Source organism: Condylura cristata, unplaced genomic scaffold (assembly GCF_000260355.1).
Source record: "Condylura cristata isolate star-nosed mole 26May11 unplaced genomic scaffold, ConCri1.0 scaffold00012, whole genome shotgun sequence".
In the NCBI taxonomy this organism is placed as follows: domain Eukaryota; kingdom Metazoa; phylum Chordata; class Mammalia; order Eulipotyphla; family Talpidae; genus Condylura; species Condylura cristata.
The window spans coordinates 39,914,532-39,931,490 of NW_004567113.1; the positions used below are offsets into that span (position 1 = coordinate 39,914,532).

General features: G+C 36.5%; 1 protein-coding gene across 1 annotated transcript in view; it reads left to right on the plus strand.

The window, feature by feature from the left end:
• ARAP2 (ArfGAP with RhoGAP domain, ankyrin repeat and PH domain 2) overlaps window positions 1–16,959 on the plus strand; it is a 133,144-nt gene that overhangs the window by 96,753 nt on the left and 19,432 nt on the right. The window contains exons 25-27 of the mRNA XM_012724030.1: window positions 1,422–1,539; window positions 8,212–8,340; window positions 8,642–8,751. Coding sequence (XP_012579484.1) covers window positions 1,422–1,539; window positions 8,212–8,340; window positions 8,642–8,751 — 357 coding nt within the window. The remainder of the gene's footprint in view (window positions 1–1,421; window positions 1,540–8,211; window positions 8,341–8,641; window positions 8,752–16,959) is intronic.

A 16,959-nucleotide genomic window follows, 5' to 3' on the forward strand; every position in this document is an offset into this window, starting at 1 on the left:
CCCAAAGAGGTAGAAATGGCAGGTGATGCTCAAGTTTGCACAGATATTAAGAGTGCTTAAACAAGAGCGCAAACCTAAGTTATCATATGTCCAACCTGATGTTAATCAGACTTACTGTACATTCCTTAGGGCTTACAGCAGTAATTTCCCAAGGGGCTTTAGAGCTCTGGGACTGAAGAGGGTCCTTTAGTCACCCCCAGAAAAGGAGAAGAGCTCGAAGCTTCTGGTCTTGCTTCAACCTGGAGCACTTCCTGCTCAGTCTTTCACACGTTTGGTTTCTCAGTAATTATATTAACAAAGGTTCATACTCTTCAAAGAATGTTAAATTCATTCAGGTGAACTCATCCTTGAGATTATTCACCTACTAATATTTCTACTGCTAGAAGTTCTCTGCTTTTCCCAGATGCTGCTGTTCTGTCTGGGATTTTAAGTCCTGGATCTTTTCTCAGTAAAAACATACTGAACTTGACTGTGTTACTCGTATATTCCAGAAAAAAACCCACTAAATTTCACAAAGTACAAAAGATAGACTGTGTGAGTTCCTGTAAAGAAAGCTATTTTATAATATAGATACGTGATGTGTTTGTGATCAGCAGTGGACAGGAAGCATTGGAATAAGCATGTTCTCTTTCTAAGAAAAATTTAATTGGCAACCAGATTTAGTGAAACTATCAAATGAGGTTGTATTTGTAACATTTAAATGTTAAAACATCATCTACATAACATTATAAATTTATTCTAATTGAAAAATAATACATCTTGTTTGATGATATTTAAGAGTAGCAAATGCAAAAAGAAGCAACAAATCAAAAATCCCCATAGCCCTTGCAGAAGGCTGTGTACTTATGCAGTGACCAGAGGCTTTGGGTCCTTGTAGACCTGACCCCCAGGAGGGGTCTGTACACTCTGCCCTGTGCCCTGAAATCCTGGCCCCATCATGCTTTGATGTCTGCCACTTGGCCGGTGGGCACATCACACACCAGTACAATCCTGGGGCTCTCTGGCATAGCAGATAGCAGTCGACTGGGGATGGTTTAGGACTCATGCTGAATAAACAAGCCACTTTGAACTCTTGATCATTGAACTGATAAGTAAACACTTTCACTCCCAGAAGACTATTGGATTTGCTGACTACCAAAGGTGATTCTGTGCGTGACTAGGTATGAAGTTTGCTCCTGAATGATCTCATTGCTTACTATGTGAGCGAAAATTACATAGTCTTGATTATGTCTATTTTTGCACTCACAATAGACTGTACTACAGTTTGTGGGGTAAATCTAAACTTTTTTTTTCCCTCAAAGTGCTAGAGAAGCTAATTAAATTTTCTAAGAACGCATCATAAGATAGTGAATCGGGGAGGGGAATATTGTGGCAAGTTCTGTGTCTGAAATTTTTCTGAAGACATTTTGCCTCTCTTACAGATATCGCCTGTGATGGAAGCAGAAGAATTAACTAATGATATATTAGCAATAAAAAATATTGTTCCTTCTAAAGGTGATATCTGGGCCACATTTGAAGTTATTGAAAATGAAGAGCTAGGTGAGTTTAATGCCATGGTTTTTCAATTCCCTATAGGATGAGGAAATACTACTTTTGTGACAAAGTGCTGCTAACATTTTATGTATTTCATTATGAATTCCCTTCTATCTCAGTGCATGTGTTGATGTGTTTTACTGCCTTCCTATGGTTTAACTTACCTATATAATGAGATTATTTTATTGACCATAAAGATATTCTGTAAAGCATTAGGCATCTATGATACTTTTTTAGGAAATAAAGCTTTTATTTGTAATGGCAAACAATTTTATTTGCAACAGTATTCTAAATGTCACCACCCAGTCACCTACCCTGTACGCTCCTTGTTTAACAAAAGCAAAAAAATGTTGATTTAACAAGTAATGCAGTATGTCACTATAATATTGTTTTAAGCCTAGCAGAATTTGAAAGTCCTTACTCTGTTTTTGTTGCTGCCTGGATTTTCTTCCTAGTCCCCTGGTTATTTTATCCCATTTGTCAATTCTTCTAATGTGTGTCCTCTAAATAGTGAATTTCCTCTGCTTCAATTGCCATTGCCTTTTAAACATTTTCACACATTCTTTGAGACAGTCTCTAGTATTCTTTGTGCTTTACTAATGAGTGAATTGATGTTTCCCAAACACCCCTTTCCTTCCCTTCATTGGCCTAACTGTTTACCTATGCTAAGACACAGGCTTGGTGTCACATTGGGCTTTTCTTATCTTCTTTATTAGTGACACCACACGAATTCATATTCCTCACTTTTGGTGAGGTTTCCTTGGAAAGATGAAGGAGGGTCTCCTTTTCTGTCTCTAGTCTCTCACGATGCCTGGTACATAGTTGCCATACTATCAAAGTCTGTTGAATAAGTGAAATACTACTTTGGCATTATTACATTGTACACAGTGGTGCATTATTTTTTGTTGTTTAATTTTAATAAAAGGAACTAAAGTTACCAGCCTTTTCATATTTGTAGATAAAATATTACTGCCAGCATTGCTATCAGAATTGTCTTCCTAAATTATAAGTGTTTTTTTTTTATCTTTTAGTTCTTTATACCTTTTTTTTTTCCTGCTTCTAGATATTTATATTTCACACTAATCTAGTATAGTGTACTGATATGGAACATTCCCTACAAATATCACTAGGAAACATCAGGACATCTTAGAAGCTGACAGCTCTACATACTTCCATGTATGTGTGTGTTTGAGGATCTCCAGAGCAGAATAGTGAATTCTGTGGGGATAGACAGTCTCCCTACCACACTTTGTCAAGGGATGAGTCGGAGCATGGCCTGGGTCACAGTGCTGCAGTGCTGTACCTCTGTGTACGGGTCCTCATTGAGAAGAGCAGCAGAGTGGATCAGGAAAGGCAGAATCATACATAAGAAGTCAGATCGCACATACCTGGAAGCACTGATATTAAACTTCCTGGCAAACGTAGGGATCCTTAACCTGAAAATAACATTTTGCATGTGGCAGTGCATCATAACTAAGGCATATTTTTGTTTTGCTTTTTTGGCTCTTTCTCCCTAATTAAAGTGATCTTGAAGAATATATAAGAACACTAGGTGTTCTTATAATATATAATAATATATTATATATATATATATATATCTTTTAGTTCTTTATATAAGAATATATAAGAACACTAGTTGTTTTGATTGTGTATGTCCAAATATATAAACAAAGGACATCCTAGGTACAGCAGGAAAAAATACATTTGATGGAATTAAGAATTAAAATTTGGCATGCTTTTAATGTTTGGTTAACTTTTTGAGTACAAATTGCCAGAAGCAAAACCAGATGATTTTGACTGCCGTGAGAGGCACAAAGTTGGAAAGCGCAAAGGTGCCAGTGATTATGTTGGCTTACTGAAGCAAATGGTACACATTGCTCTACCTGACCTTATGAAATGTTAAAAGCTTTATTTCTCCTAGCATGCAGGGGAGAGAAAACTAAATATAAAAGATAAAAGTGAAGGCACAGGCAGTCACAAGATTGTAGTTGATCAGAAGAATGTCAGCAGGCATTGGTGCTTTTTCTAATGTAAATACAAATCCTCTTAAGTAACAATAACAACAACAAAAAAATACAAATAAATAACTGGATAAATAAGAAAAACAGAAGTGCTGGATTTTATTTCAGGTGTCTGCACATTTTAAAGTAATAGACCTCTATCCTTTTCAATTCAATGTCCCTGTAATATTTTGTAATGTCCTTTTTACTTTCCTGAGATAATCTACTTTACTCAATTAAAAAAAAAAACCTACCTAATTATAATATAAAAAGGAGTAAAAGGGAAATATGTTTTATGAATGCTTAAATACTACTACTTGGTTGCTTCGGTGTCTGGTGAGGACTCCTTCCTGAAGTGTAGGAGACTGCCTTTCCTGTGTTTTCTCCAGTGGAAGTGTCCAGGGAGCTCCAGTGTCTTTCCTACAAGTCCGCTAGCCCAAAGGGCCCTGCCCGCTTGATAGTGTCACACTGGTGATTTGGTTTCAGTGCATGAGTCTTGCAAAAATTGGAACCAGTTTGCATTCTCACCAGCAGTGTAAGGAGAATTCCTTTCTCCACACCCTCACCAACATTTATTGTTGCTAATTTTTTTAATAGGTGCCATTCTCACTGGTGTGATGTGGTATCTCATTGTGGTTTTGATTTGCATTTTCCTGATTCAGGTGATGCTGAACCTCTTATTATATGCCTGTTGGCCATCTGCCTTTCCTCATAGCAGGAGCGTAAGGGATCGGGGAAAATCACACATACACATATGTGTATATATATAATTGTAATTATTGTGTATGTGTATATATAATAATTGTAATAAAGTAAAAAATGAACATCAACTAACAACTATTAACCAGAGACATTCCATGGAGGAGGAGAGGGGAACAGGATCAAAACCGGTGTGGGAAGAACACATGGGAATATGGTGATAACACATGAGTGAAATGGTGGGAAGTCCACGGGGATTACAACTGAGGTGAAAAAAATGTACAAAATGAAGAATATAGTGAATGAGAAACATTGCTTAGCAAAGTTTGCAACCAAAGAATCTTTTTTCTTTATATGGCAGTCAAATAGTTAGAAAGTCATTTTAAAACCATTTAAGAATGATTTGGGAATTTATATGTAAAGTTGAGTTACATTCCAGGCTCACTCAGTAAGTTTATAAGTTAGTTTCCCCTTTCCCCTAGAATGTCTGGTGGGGCAGTGGAAAGTTGTACTGGGTATAGAACAAGTTTTTCTTGGTCTTATTCTTTGCATAGTACTAACCATGTTTGAGTCACTGCTGCCTGTCATTCTTCAGGGCAAGCTAAAGCCTGCCTGTAAATGTCAGCATCACCAGCAGGTGATCTCCTAAAGCACGTATGCATGTTAAAATACTTTGCCTTAAAACAGTCTGTTTCTGCCCACGCAGCCACCCCCTTTTGGTCCTTCACACGATGAACAGTGAACTGCTGGTGGATCTTTATGGGCTCTTTCACTCAAATGCAGGGTTGTGACGCAGTTTCTTTCCAGGTGGCAACATCATAGTGTTTCCTATTTCTTCCTCATAGCTACTACCATGTGGAAGCTCTGTTCATTTTTACTGGGGATTCTTTCCAACCTTTCTTTAACTGACAGGAAGTGCTATAGCTCCCTGATTATGTGGACAGGACAGAGAGAGACCTGCGCAACTCTGTGTTTAGCACAGAGAATTTAATTATTACAATAGTCATAATTGTGTCATATTGTATCATACAGCCAGAACTTGAAGGTGGAAAAAGACTTGTTCTCTACTAAATGAAAGACACCAGATTTATTCTGGAAAGTGGCTGAAAACTATTAACAACCTGAATTGTTGATCCAAATGGGTTGTAAAGGAAGTTACAGCCTATTCTAATTTTCATCTGTTTTTATCTTTAGGCAGTATGCAAATGGTTTATTTCTAGCAATATACTAGTGAAAGGTAACTTACATATCCTATAATCTTTCATGGCAGCTGGTTATAAATGTAACTATAAATAAAAACTTTCTTTGAAGGGATTTATATTCCAGCAATGTCAGTCATTTTTTCTTGCTTCTTTGAAGGTGGATTTTAATGCCATCTTTTAATTGTGTTATGTGACCGTCTTTTAAATAGTTGCTCATCCTATTTTTCAGCTCTGATTTGTGTTTTCAGGATTTGTATTCCCCTGAAGTATTTCATACTATGATACTGATATGAAAATATAATTGACTAATATTTTGCAAATTTATGTTTGTCTTTATGTCTGCTCTGATATGTTTTATTACAACTGTGAAAACATTAGAACTATCACTACAGTGTTATTGTGTAATAGTGTTCCATTTTAATATAAATGTTCTATTTTGTGACATGACACAGGAGTCAGCTTTTGTTTCAATCTTGACACTCTTTTCCAGTTAAGAATATCATTCAGCCTGTAAGCCAACATCTGGGATTCTGAAACAGTCTTGCTATAATTTCCTCTCCATCTTCTCAGAATAGAAAAGTATAGGGGGAAAACTGAAGGGAAAAATGTGAATTGACATTCTTTCTCACTTTTCCTGTGTTACCTTGTTTAGTCATCAAGAAATTTTGGGTGAGGTGATACTTCGGAACCCAAATTATGTGAGAATGTCTTTATGGTTAGGCCTTCATCCTTGGCCCAGATAATAATGAGTGTACTAACTTTGAATTTTGGTCTGCTAGATTGGACATTCAGATTGGTTTCTCACTTGAACCAGGTGTTTATTGTTAGGCAAGTAGCTGATCTCTCTGATCTTCCCCTACATGTAAAAGATGGTTAACAATGCCACCTAAAGAAAAGTTTTGAGATAATTAAAAGTGATAACTAGTTCATATTGTTATTCCAGAAATGCATGGTTAATGCAATCAATAGCGTCCTGGGTTGTAAGGTGTTGAATCAAGAATCAAATAATATCAAATGTAAAAAGAGTTGTTATCATTCATATTAGTTTTTCTTTTAAATACAGTGAGTTTAAATTATAACCTCTGTTAATAGAAGACAGCCAAATTTTGGTTAATCAGTAATTGACTTATACCTTTGGCAAATTATAGGCAATTATGATCTGTATTGAAGATTAGCCTAACACAGATTTTTGTCTGATTTTGCAAAGAATATATTTTGTCTGTGATGTTAATTTATAGAGCATCTTAGAGCTTAATAAATTCTTTCACTCCCTGAGTGTTTATTGAACATCTATTATATACTCAGCACTGTGCTGTGTGCAGGTGATGCATTTGTAAGCAAGAGGTAGATTCACCTCAAACTGTATGTTCTAGTTGCTTTTTATTTGTAATTGCCATTACAGTGAGTACACTTATCCTATCCCATAAGCACAGATACAAACTGTATGTTATTTTATTACATAGGGAAATATGATTATTTGCACTCGAATCAGAACATCTGTTTCCTTCTGTGGACCTGGGATTACTGAGAAATTCAGGAATGCTGTGTTTATAGTTAGGGAGGCCATTATTGAAGAGGATGTGAAATAGTTGTTCATTTTTATTTGTAGTTTTATTTCCAATTAAAATACCATTATCATAAGTGAATATGATGCTGCTTACAAATTCTTCCCTCTTTGTCTTGGTTATGCCTATTTTAACTGAAAGTGAAAAATTTAGGAGCTACTGTGTGGTTCATACTTAGGGGGCATGAAAGCTTATAATTCACTACATGTTTGAAGCCCTGATGTTGCATCAGTGTCTTCATGGGCTAGCTTAGATTCTTGCTTTCAGTTATGTTTTTCAGTATGAGACTGAAAAGTTTACATTTTATTTTTCCCTAGCATATGCTTCTGTTGTAACATGCTATTAACTGATTGGCTTACTTTTATCAGCAAAAAAGCTTTTCTGTAAAGCTTTTTAAATTTTTCTTTTAATTTTGTAAATTTTCTTTTAACTTTGTAAATTTTCTTCCAATTTTGATAAGAACTTGTACATTTAAAAAACATGGTTGCCTAAAATGAAATGTACATGAATAAGATTTTAATAAGGATAAACCTTTAGGATACCATTAACTTTTTGCTTGCTTGGCCTATTTAGTGTATACTATTGCTACACATTTCTGATTGCTATTTCCACTATGTAACATAAATGACTTGGTAGTATTTTATGTTCTCTGTTTTATTTAAACTTTCAGTAATTGATCATGAGAATGAATATCATCTTTAAGTTGCTTGTAAGTATAGGTCAAGTTATAATGTGCTCATCGTGTTGGGTGAAAGCACTCATTCATGTTTATTACATAGTACTGAGCAGGAGAAGGGGCTCCCAGTCCTTTCTACAGTTTTTTATTGCATAGGTAGACAGGCAACTATCAATGAGCAAGCCAGAATGTTAGCTAAATTAAAAAGGAGGTAGATTTAGGCCCAGGTGTATTATACAGAAGGGTCGTTTCATATTTGTAGTTATAGGATTAATAACACTAAGTTTTGTAAAACAACAACTGAGTGACGAATGGCTTTGCACAGGTGCATTTATACAATCATTTTATCATGCTGGATGGTGCTTTAGGAGCTAGGTTTCCTGATTGTAGTCTCAGTGGTGCCATCATGTAACAGAAGGTAGAAGTTAAGCTTATTGCTGATACAGATTTTTTTAATGAATTTTTAAAAATTCATAATTGTAAAAATAACCTTAGGTTTTGTCTGTGTTTATTTATTTATTTTTTTTTTTTTTCAGAGCGACCGCTTCACTACACAGAGAATGTGTTGGAGCAGGTGCTCCGGTGGAGCTCATTAGCTGAACCTGGCTCTGCTTATCTTGTGGTGAAGAGATTCTTAACGGTGGACATAATTAAGTGCTACAATGGTAGGTGTTATTCACATTGTAACTGTGATTGAAAACTCACGTGGTGGCAGGATAGTTCCTACAGAGCAAGGGTTGTTTGAGCCTGTAAAGCATGAGTAACTGTACACAGAATCTACTGACATGGGGTTGGAGAACATCCCACGCAGACAAGTGTCACCCACTGGCTTTCCTGTGGGCGACATCATGGTGACTGGATGGTTCCGAGTTCTTTGGAAGAAATGGGGGAAAATATGGCAACATACACTGAGCTGGTTTAAAGCAGTCACATAAAGGTCTGACTCAGACCTTTATGTTGTCCAAGGACATGAAGAAAGGTACAGGGACAAGCTTGCCATTGGCCGTAGCCACAGTCTGGGAGGAAGATTTGGTCTTACATTGATGGCTCATATTCCTCCAGGTGCCCGTGGTGTGGTCATGAGTGTGTCCTTCTATTTGAAAGCATCACTCTTCTGTAAAGATCTAGACAAAGCATCTTGCATAATAACCAGAACAGTGGAAAGAAAGCTCTAGGCTTATGTGACAAGTTTCAGGGATTTGGAGTGAAATATTCTCTATGGTAAAATATTAGCCAGCTTTTCTGTTACTCTCATCCTTCTTTCTACCATCAGGTGGGAAGCTATAAAATGCAATCCTGTCCTGCACTCTCCCTCCCTTACTTTGCCAAACAAATACTCCATTTGTTAACATAGTATCTGTAGTTCCTTCTATGGAGGAATTATGTCTCTGCAGGAAAAAGAAATCAGGCTTTCAAGGGATACCGTCAATAAATACATTAATTGGACTAATTCATACAGTCATTATGGATTTTTGGCAAATGTAGGAAGTACATTTGTGCCTGTGAAGTAAATGTTTTTCTTGTTTTCTAATCAATAATGTTTATAAATGTTGTTACTTAGAACTTGACTTATATTCAGATTGTCAAAACAATATGATCTCTTCCATTACAATTGGCTCTACCACTATGTGAATTTGGGATTATCATCTTAAAGATTCTCTCACCGGTTCTTCAATTTCTTAAATCAAAGTTTTTCCCCTAAGTGTGTCTTTCAGGAGATGGGATTTATCAATACTTTTTATGTGATATACTATGATTTATTTTGGGTTGCTTAGGTATTCAGTATACTTTGTTTTTGTCTTGGCAAATGTTTCTTAAATCAATCGCAATGACCACCTACTCCAGAATTACTGCTCCATTCATTACATTCACTACATAAAATTGGGACCTAAAAAGAAAATAATGCAAGTAAATCAAATGTGATTTATCCGTTAGTTTGTTAGCAGAATAACGGGGATGATATCAGAAATACTTAATATTCTTCACAGGAGAAAGGGAACAATCTTAAAAATTCTCTTCAGATTGTCTTATTCTGAACAACAGCAACTGGAAATTAGCTGAGTCTGAACAAGGGAATTTGATTGCAAGCACATTTTCTCTTAGTAACAAGTACATTACCCTATTGTCATTACCCTTACAGAAGAATAGCACTGCAAGGCATGCATGTTCCCTGGCCTCACATACTGGATAGTTGCTCCCCACACATCTTACTCCCACCTCTGTCTAATCACGTGCATATGACGTATATTACTTTAATTCTGTGGGGTTTCTAAAATGTGGGGAACATATTATAAGTATATTCTTTTGTTTGATGTTTTTTACTGCTTTCTTAAATCAAGAATTGTATGGTTATGGTTTCAATTTCCTCAACTTTTCATTTTTAAACAATTTAAAAATGTAGGCATTGCAGATTTTTGAATCATTCAATACTTAGTTTCCACTCCATTTTATAAGGTAATGAGGTAATATTTTACTTTCATGAGAGTAAATGTATTTTCTGTTGCCTTAAAAATCCTGTTTTCAGCAATAGCATTTTCTTTTGAAAAAGTGCCATGTGCCTCTGTCATTGTTGTGTGAGGAATTAAGTGACTTGAAAGATAATAATCCTTAAATTTCTTCCTACCCTTGGATTATGACTGAAACCTTGAGCTAGAATAAAATTTCATTTAAATTTTCACTTAGACTGTGGCATAGCTAATCTTATGAGACCATCTTTTCTATTATTATCTTAGATTGAAGTTTTAACAACTCCATCACAAGGAGACTATGCATTTATAACTTCTGCAAGGCTCCAGAATAAATATATTTATGTTGCTAAACTCTTATTGTAAGCATTAAAGTTTTTTAACATTAGTCCAATTGAAAGGGAATCAAGTTTTAGTGAGTTCAGTGGGGAAGGAATAATTTATAGATATAATACAAATACAGATCCTGTGGATTTCTAAATTTAGATTGCTGCATGACAGATGCTTTGAAATTAAATTTTCATTAGAACAGTTAAACATGAAAGTGACTGCAGACCTGGAAAGTTGAGCCATTCACTAGCAACTGACTGCAGAAAATAAAATTCCATCTGAAACTGTGTGACTCCATAAATCATAGTTTAGTTGAAATAATTTACTTTCCACTCTCCATCTTCTTTTTAATAAGATGTATAAAAGTGGAAGATAAGACCTAGTCCACTTGAAGTAGAAGTGTTTCCTTGGAAATTGATAGCCTTTGATATTCACTAAAGAGTATAAATGTCCTGACTTTCTTAAATAATATATTTCTGTAGTAAGGAAATCAGTTGCTAAGTTTTTGCTAGTTATCTGTTTCATGCAGGAATCTACTGTGGTAACTTTAAAGGACTGATAAGCATTGTCATTACCCTTACAGAAGAGAAAATCTAAATGTATGAAGCCTATTCAAATGTAAGACTATAAACACCACCGCATGCAATAAATAACTAAGATAGGCCAGGCTATTTATGGAGGACTCTGAAACAAAGAAAAGTGGTTCAACTAGATGATCTATGACAACTCTTGTAGCACTGAATGTCTTCTTATGAGGAACTATCAGGCCTTACTGATTTTTCTTGTAATCATTGTCTTTCCATAACAAAACTGTCTCATCTTCACTCACTAAAGAAGTACATGCTGAGTAAACTTCAAAATTTTTCACTTTTGACTTAGTAGGTACTGACAGATTTCCATGGTAATGTACAGGCCAAATGAAGTTGTTAGGGACTGCTTTCCAAAGGAAATTGACTTTATGTTGTTACCTAGAAAGCTGTGGATATTTCTCCATTTCTTGGTTTGGATACTTCCTGAGACATTAAAGGAAGGATAATAGATGTTTCTCATGTTGAGTACTAATAGCTATGGATTATATCATTTAGCCTGTGGTTTTGCCTTGGGAAAATGCTAGGTCACATAGTTTTCATGTTAGAGTAAGAACATTAGCGAGATGAGCACAGAATACAACATTTCATGGATGACATATCAAGAGAGTTCTGGAGTATGGTGGGACAATCAGAAAGATGATCAGAAAAAGGACAGAACCCTGTCCTGGAAATCATGAAAGGAAGAAGTCAGGAGAAAGGGTTAGCAGTGTAATATAGTACATGAGGTTAAGAAAGGCATTTGGGTACCTCATGGTAGTCACAAAATTCCTCATCATTGCTTAAAAGTGTTTTAGGATAGAAGACGATCCATGTTATATATTGAGAAATGAATTCTAGTTCTCCTGTAGATGCTTTTTAACATTGTCAAATAACCTTTTAAAGGCACAGTTTTCTCACAAGATGAGATCATAGTACGTGAATTCCCTACATTAAAAAGGATGTGAACATTTTGAAAAGACCAGTATGTTATCGGTATATTTAAGATTATAATAATAAAACAACACACCATAGCTTTATATAAGAAAACTTGTTTTAATAAATCTCATTTTACAGTTGTTAAAAAGTTGTGTTCTACTTTTTTATAACTGTGCATTGTCAGTAAAATGACATAAAGTCTTGTGACTTTCTGCTCAGCTCTGTTTCAGTAATAACCAAATATACAATTTTATGGCTTGTGGCTAAGTATAATTATAGAAGGATTTCATCAAGGTGTTCTATTAAGCATTGAGTTCTCCAATACAAGTAACATAAAAGAAAAGGATTTGGAGAGGAGAGGCATAGGATTTGACCTAAGGAAGAGGTTACTTTCAAGTACTTATGTCCAGTTTGGTTTCTTTTCAGCTATAGAACTAAATTTTGCTAAAACACATTTTGAGTGAATGCCATACAATCAGTGAAATGTACCATTAATTCTGCTTCTTCAAATCAGGAAGCATACATATGTTCTATAATAGTCAATACCCAACAAAGAAAACTATGTTTGATTTTTAATTTAGAAGAATGTTTTAGATGTTAGACTGCAGATATTACCAATGTCCCTTGATTGTGGTATATTTGTAAACTGTCTGTCAAGGGAGCTGCAGATTTATATCCCATGACTGAGTGCACGGGAGATTGGAGCTTAGAACAAGGGATTTTTTCAGATAATGTTTTGGCCTGAAGACATAGTCTTTGCTAGCAAAACAAAAAGGGAGACACATAGAGAACATGAAAAACAGACTCTTTTGTTGTATTTTCCCTTGTCACGGCTCAAAACATAGATAACAGATATGAGAGAGTTGTTGTTTGAGTTTCTGTGCATCCACCATGTACCAGATGTACATTGAATACTGGCATACACCCTCACATTCCATCTTTCTTAGTAATTTTAGGAGTAGTTCACTAGTACTAGCTAAGCCTTTTTACAAATTGAGAATCTGAGATGTTGAGGTAATGTACAACTTCCTCAAGGTGACTTTCTGGTCAGTGAAGGAACAGCATTGGAGTTGGGACTTGAACATAGAGTGCTAAAATCAAGGATAAACTGGAGATTGATTTTTAGAATCTGATATACTCAGTCTATAAATCACCAAACTCTTGGAAAGATTGGTCTTTCTGCATTGGTTGCTACAGATTGTGAAGCGCAGAGCAAAATGATGCCTGTCTTTCATTAATTAAACAAGCAGTTACATCTGCTTATTCTGTGCCTATCACTGCCCTGTACATTTTACATATACGATCCACTGACTGAGGTGAGGAGACTCAGACATAAAGATTATTGCTTCAGCTTGAATAAAGGATATAGTTGTTCAAGCCTGGACAGTTGAGGTAAAGTGTGCCTTCTTAGTCCCTCTGCTAGGCAGCTCGCAGGTGGACTGGGGATCCAAATCTAAAGAACCCACTGATTTAAAAAAAAAGTGAAATTATCATGTATTGAAGAGCTAAATTATGATGCAGATATCAGTTTTATGCATTCAAGCATTAAATTAAGTTTGGAGTTTAGAGATGAATGGCTGTCATGGATGGAGTATTTAGAAAATCTTCATGAATGAGGTGAAGTGGGAAAAGCAGTTCCCCAAATAGGAAATCTCTGCACGCTAGCTGGCACCTCCCATGCAGCGTTGCCACAGACACATTCCTGGCTATTGACTTATCCATTCTGGATATTTCACAAATGGAATCATACAGAATGTGGCCTTTGTGACTTAGGGCTTTTTTTTTTTTCAGAATGTGCCAGTGGTTTTATCCTTAATATTGTAGACAACATTATACTACATGAATTTACTATTTACTTTTGTGTCTGATACCTGATGGAAATTTGTGTTTTTCCTATTCTTTTTCTGTCTGTATTATAACAATGCTACTGTGAACGTGTGTCTGCAGTTTTGGCGTGGGCATGTGTTTGCATTTTTCCTGGGTGGAGAGCTGGGTGTGTAGTTACTGGGCTGCATAGTAACCGTGTTCAGTCTTTTGAGGAACTGCAGGCTATTTTCCAAAGCAGCTGTGCTGTTTTATAGTCCTGCCAGTTAAAGGAGGGTTCCAGTTTCCCCACATTTGCAACAATCCTTATTATTGCTTTTGGTATTGAGATATAATTGATATATACCATTGTATGAGTTTAATCACATAATGATATGCTGGCTGTATTATAATACAGTATTGTAAAATGATTACCATAATCCATTTAGTTAGCACCCACCACCCACACAGTTGTATTTCCCCCCCTTAGGATGAGAAGTTTTGAGATTTACTCTCCTAGCAGCTCTCACACATGTAACGCAGTGTAGTCTCCAGTGGTCGTCATGCTGCACACCACACCCCGGACCTTACTGAGAACTGTACCTTCTTACCACCTTCACCAGCACCCCATCCCCTACTCCTCACCTGACAACCCTCAGTGGACACTCTATTTCTTAGAATTTGTATTTGTAGAATCCTCAAGTACACAGGATCTCCCCCCCCCCTCAGAAAATCTATCAACCTTTTCATGCCAAAACTGGCAAATGGAGTAGAAACAGCACAGGTACCAATAGGCGGCATTCAGGAACATGTCGGGAAACGCAGGCATGTTTCTAGCAAGAGACCAAGGTACAGATATTTAAATTTTCAGGATGGAGGAATTCGGAAGGGAGTTGCTTGTGCTTGTTGTGAGGACATTTTTTTTTTTTCAAGCAGTAGCATTGATTATCATCGTTCATGCTTTACTGATACAGGATCTCACCCTGTAGGTGTTTCTACACTGCATCCTCCACCCAAGTACCCACAGCCCCCCCATTGTTCCCTCCCCATTTCCTTCTGATGACCTCATTTCTACAGCCAGACTTCTTCTAAGGTTTCTTGTTCGGCTTTGTCTGACCCTTTGCTTTGTTTTCTCTATAGTCTATGTTCAAGTGATACTATAAGTAGTATTTGTCTTTCTCCTCCTGATTTATTTTGCTTAGCATGATCCCCTCCTGTTCCATCCATGTTGCTGCAAATGGCAAGAGCTTGTCTTTTTTTGATACCTGAATAGTATTTTGTTGTGTGTATAAACCATGTCTAGGCAATCCACTTATCTGTATTTGGGCCCTGAGGTTGCTTCCATGGCTTGATTGTCGTAAATACTGCTACAGTGGACACAGGAGTACACGTTTCCCTTCAGACTAATGCTATTGTAATTGCTGGGTCTAATGTTAGATCCTGTGTTGATCTTTGCAGAATCCCGCATGCTGTTTTCCAAACAGACAGAACCAGCCCGCATTCCCACCAACACTGAAGAGAGGGCTCCTTTTCTTTCACCTCCTCATCAGTACTTGCTCTTTCAGGTCCTTTTTATGTGGACCATTCTCAGAGGTGTGAGATGGAACCTTACTGCGATTTTGATTTTTGCTTCTTGAGAATAAATGATAATGAACACTATTGTCATTAATACTTGCATGTCTTCTTTAGGGAAGATGTCTATTTAGTTCTTCTACCCACTTTTTCTTGGCTTATTTATTTTGTTGCATGAGTTCATCATTCTTGGATATCAGCCCTCTTTTGAATGTATGCAGATATTTTTCTCTCATGCACTCAAATACAGTTTTTTATTTTAGTGATATTTTCACTGTGAGCAGCTTTTAAGTGTATTGTACTACTACAGTTTATATTCTTTTGTTTGCCTTGGTGTTAGATACAAATCCACATTTTTAAAAAATATTTATTTATGCATACAGAACTGGAGTACAGGCCAGAGTTGCAGGGGTGGTGAGAGGATTTACCACAGACAGACTGGGGAGCAGAGCAGGCTGACTGATGAAGTACACTGCTGAGGGGAGAAGTGGGTGGGTCAGAAGAGATCGGTGGCACCATGTAGGTCACCCCCAGGGAGGGGATTTTACTCATGCTGAAGTGGCTTTAGATATTAGTTCTGTGCCACCAGGGAGGGCCCTACAAAGATATTTAAAGCCTGTGCCATGGAGTATTCTGCCTGTGTTGTCTCCTATGTATTTATGGTTACAGGTCCTACAGCGAAGTCTTATATCAAATTTGAGTTGGTTTTTAGTATGCTGTCAGTTAGTGGTCTATTTTTATTCTTTTGCCTGTGGTTGCCCATTTTCCCCAAATTATTTGTGAAATAGACTCTTTACAGGATACATACTCTTTTTATTTTTTAAAGACTTATTTATTTATGCAGAGAACACATGGGGTGCAGGCCAGAGGCACAGGACATGAGAGGATTCACCAGGGACATAGTAGGAAGCAAAACAGGTGGATCCACTGAAACTACTGTTAAGGGGAACAGCAGGAGAGAAAGGAGAGATCTGCCAGTATATGTTTATGTGTTTGTGGAGGGAGTGCTAGTCTCAAGCAGATCAACCACTGCATGTCCATAATAGCACTGAGACTTAACCCCTATGTTACCAGGGAAGCCCTACAGAGATCTGTGCTGGAGTCTTCTTTCACAGATGAACTGTCCATAGAGATACAGGTTTATTTCTCAGCTCTTGTTCTATTTGATTGGTCTATGTGTCTGTTTTTGTCCCACTACTCATTACTATATCTTTGCAATATCACTGAAGTCTAGGAGTAGAATATTACAACTTTCTTTTCATCAGAATTACTTTGCTTTTTCAGGGTCTTTTGTTCATTTGATATGAATTTCAGTAATGTTCTGTTCCTTTGAAGAATGACGTTGAAATATTGATAGTAATTCCACTGACTGTTTATTGGTTTGGGTAGGAACCAGTTCTTAAGAATTCCCAATTCCTGAGTCAGAATTCTTGGAGAAGTTTACCTTCCTTTCTTTATATGTTTATTTGCATTGTTTTTACAAGTGCTGCTTAAAAGAAATCTGAGGTACTTATGTAATTTTAAACTGCCTAGTAGCCACATTAAATATATAAGTTATGTTAACTATATATGTGTGTGTGTGTATAGTACATATGTGTATCTCTGTATT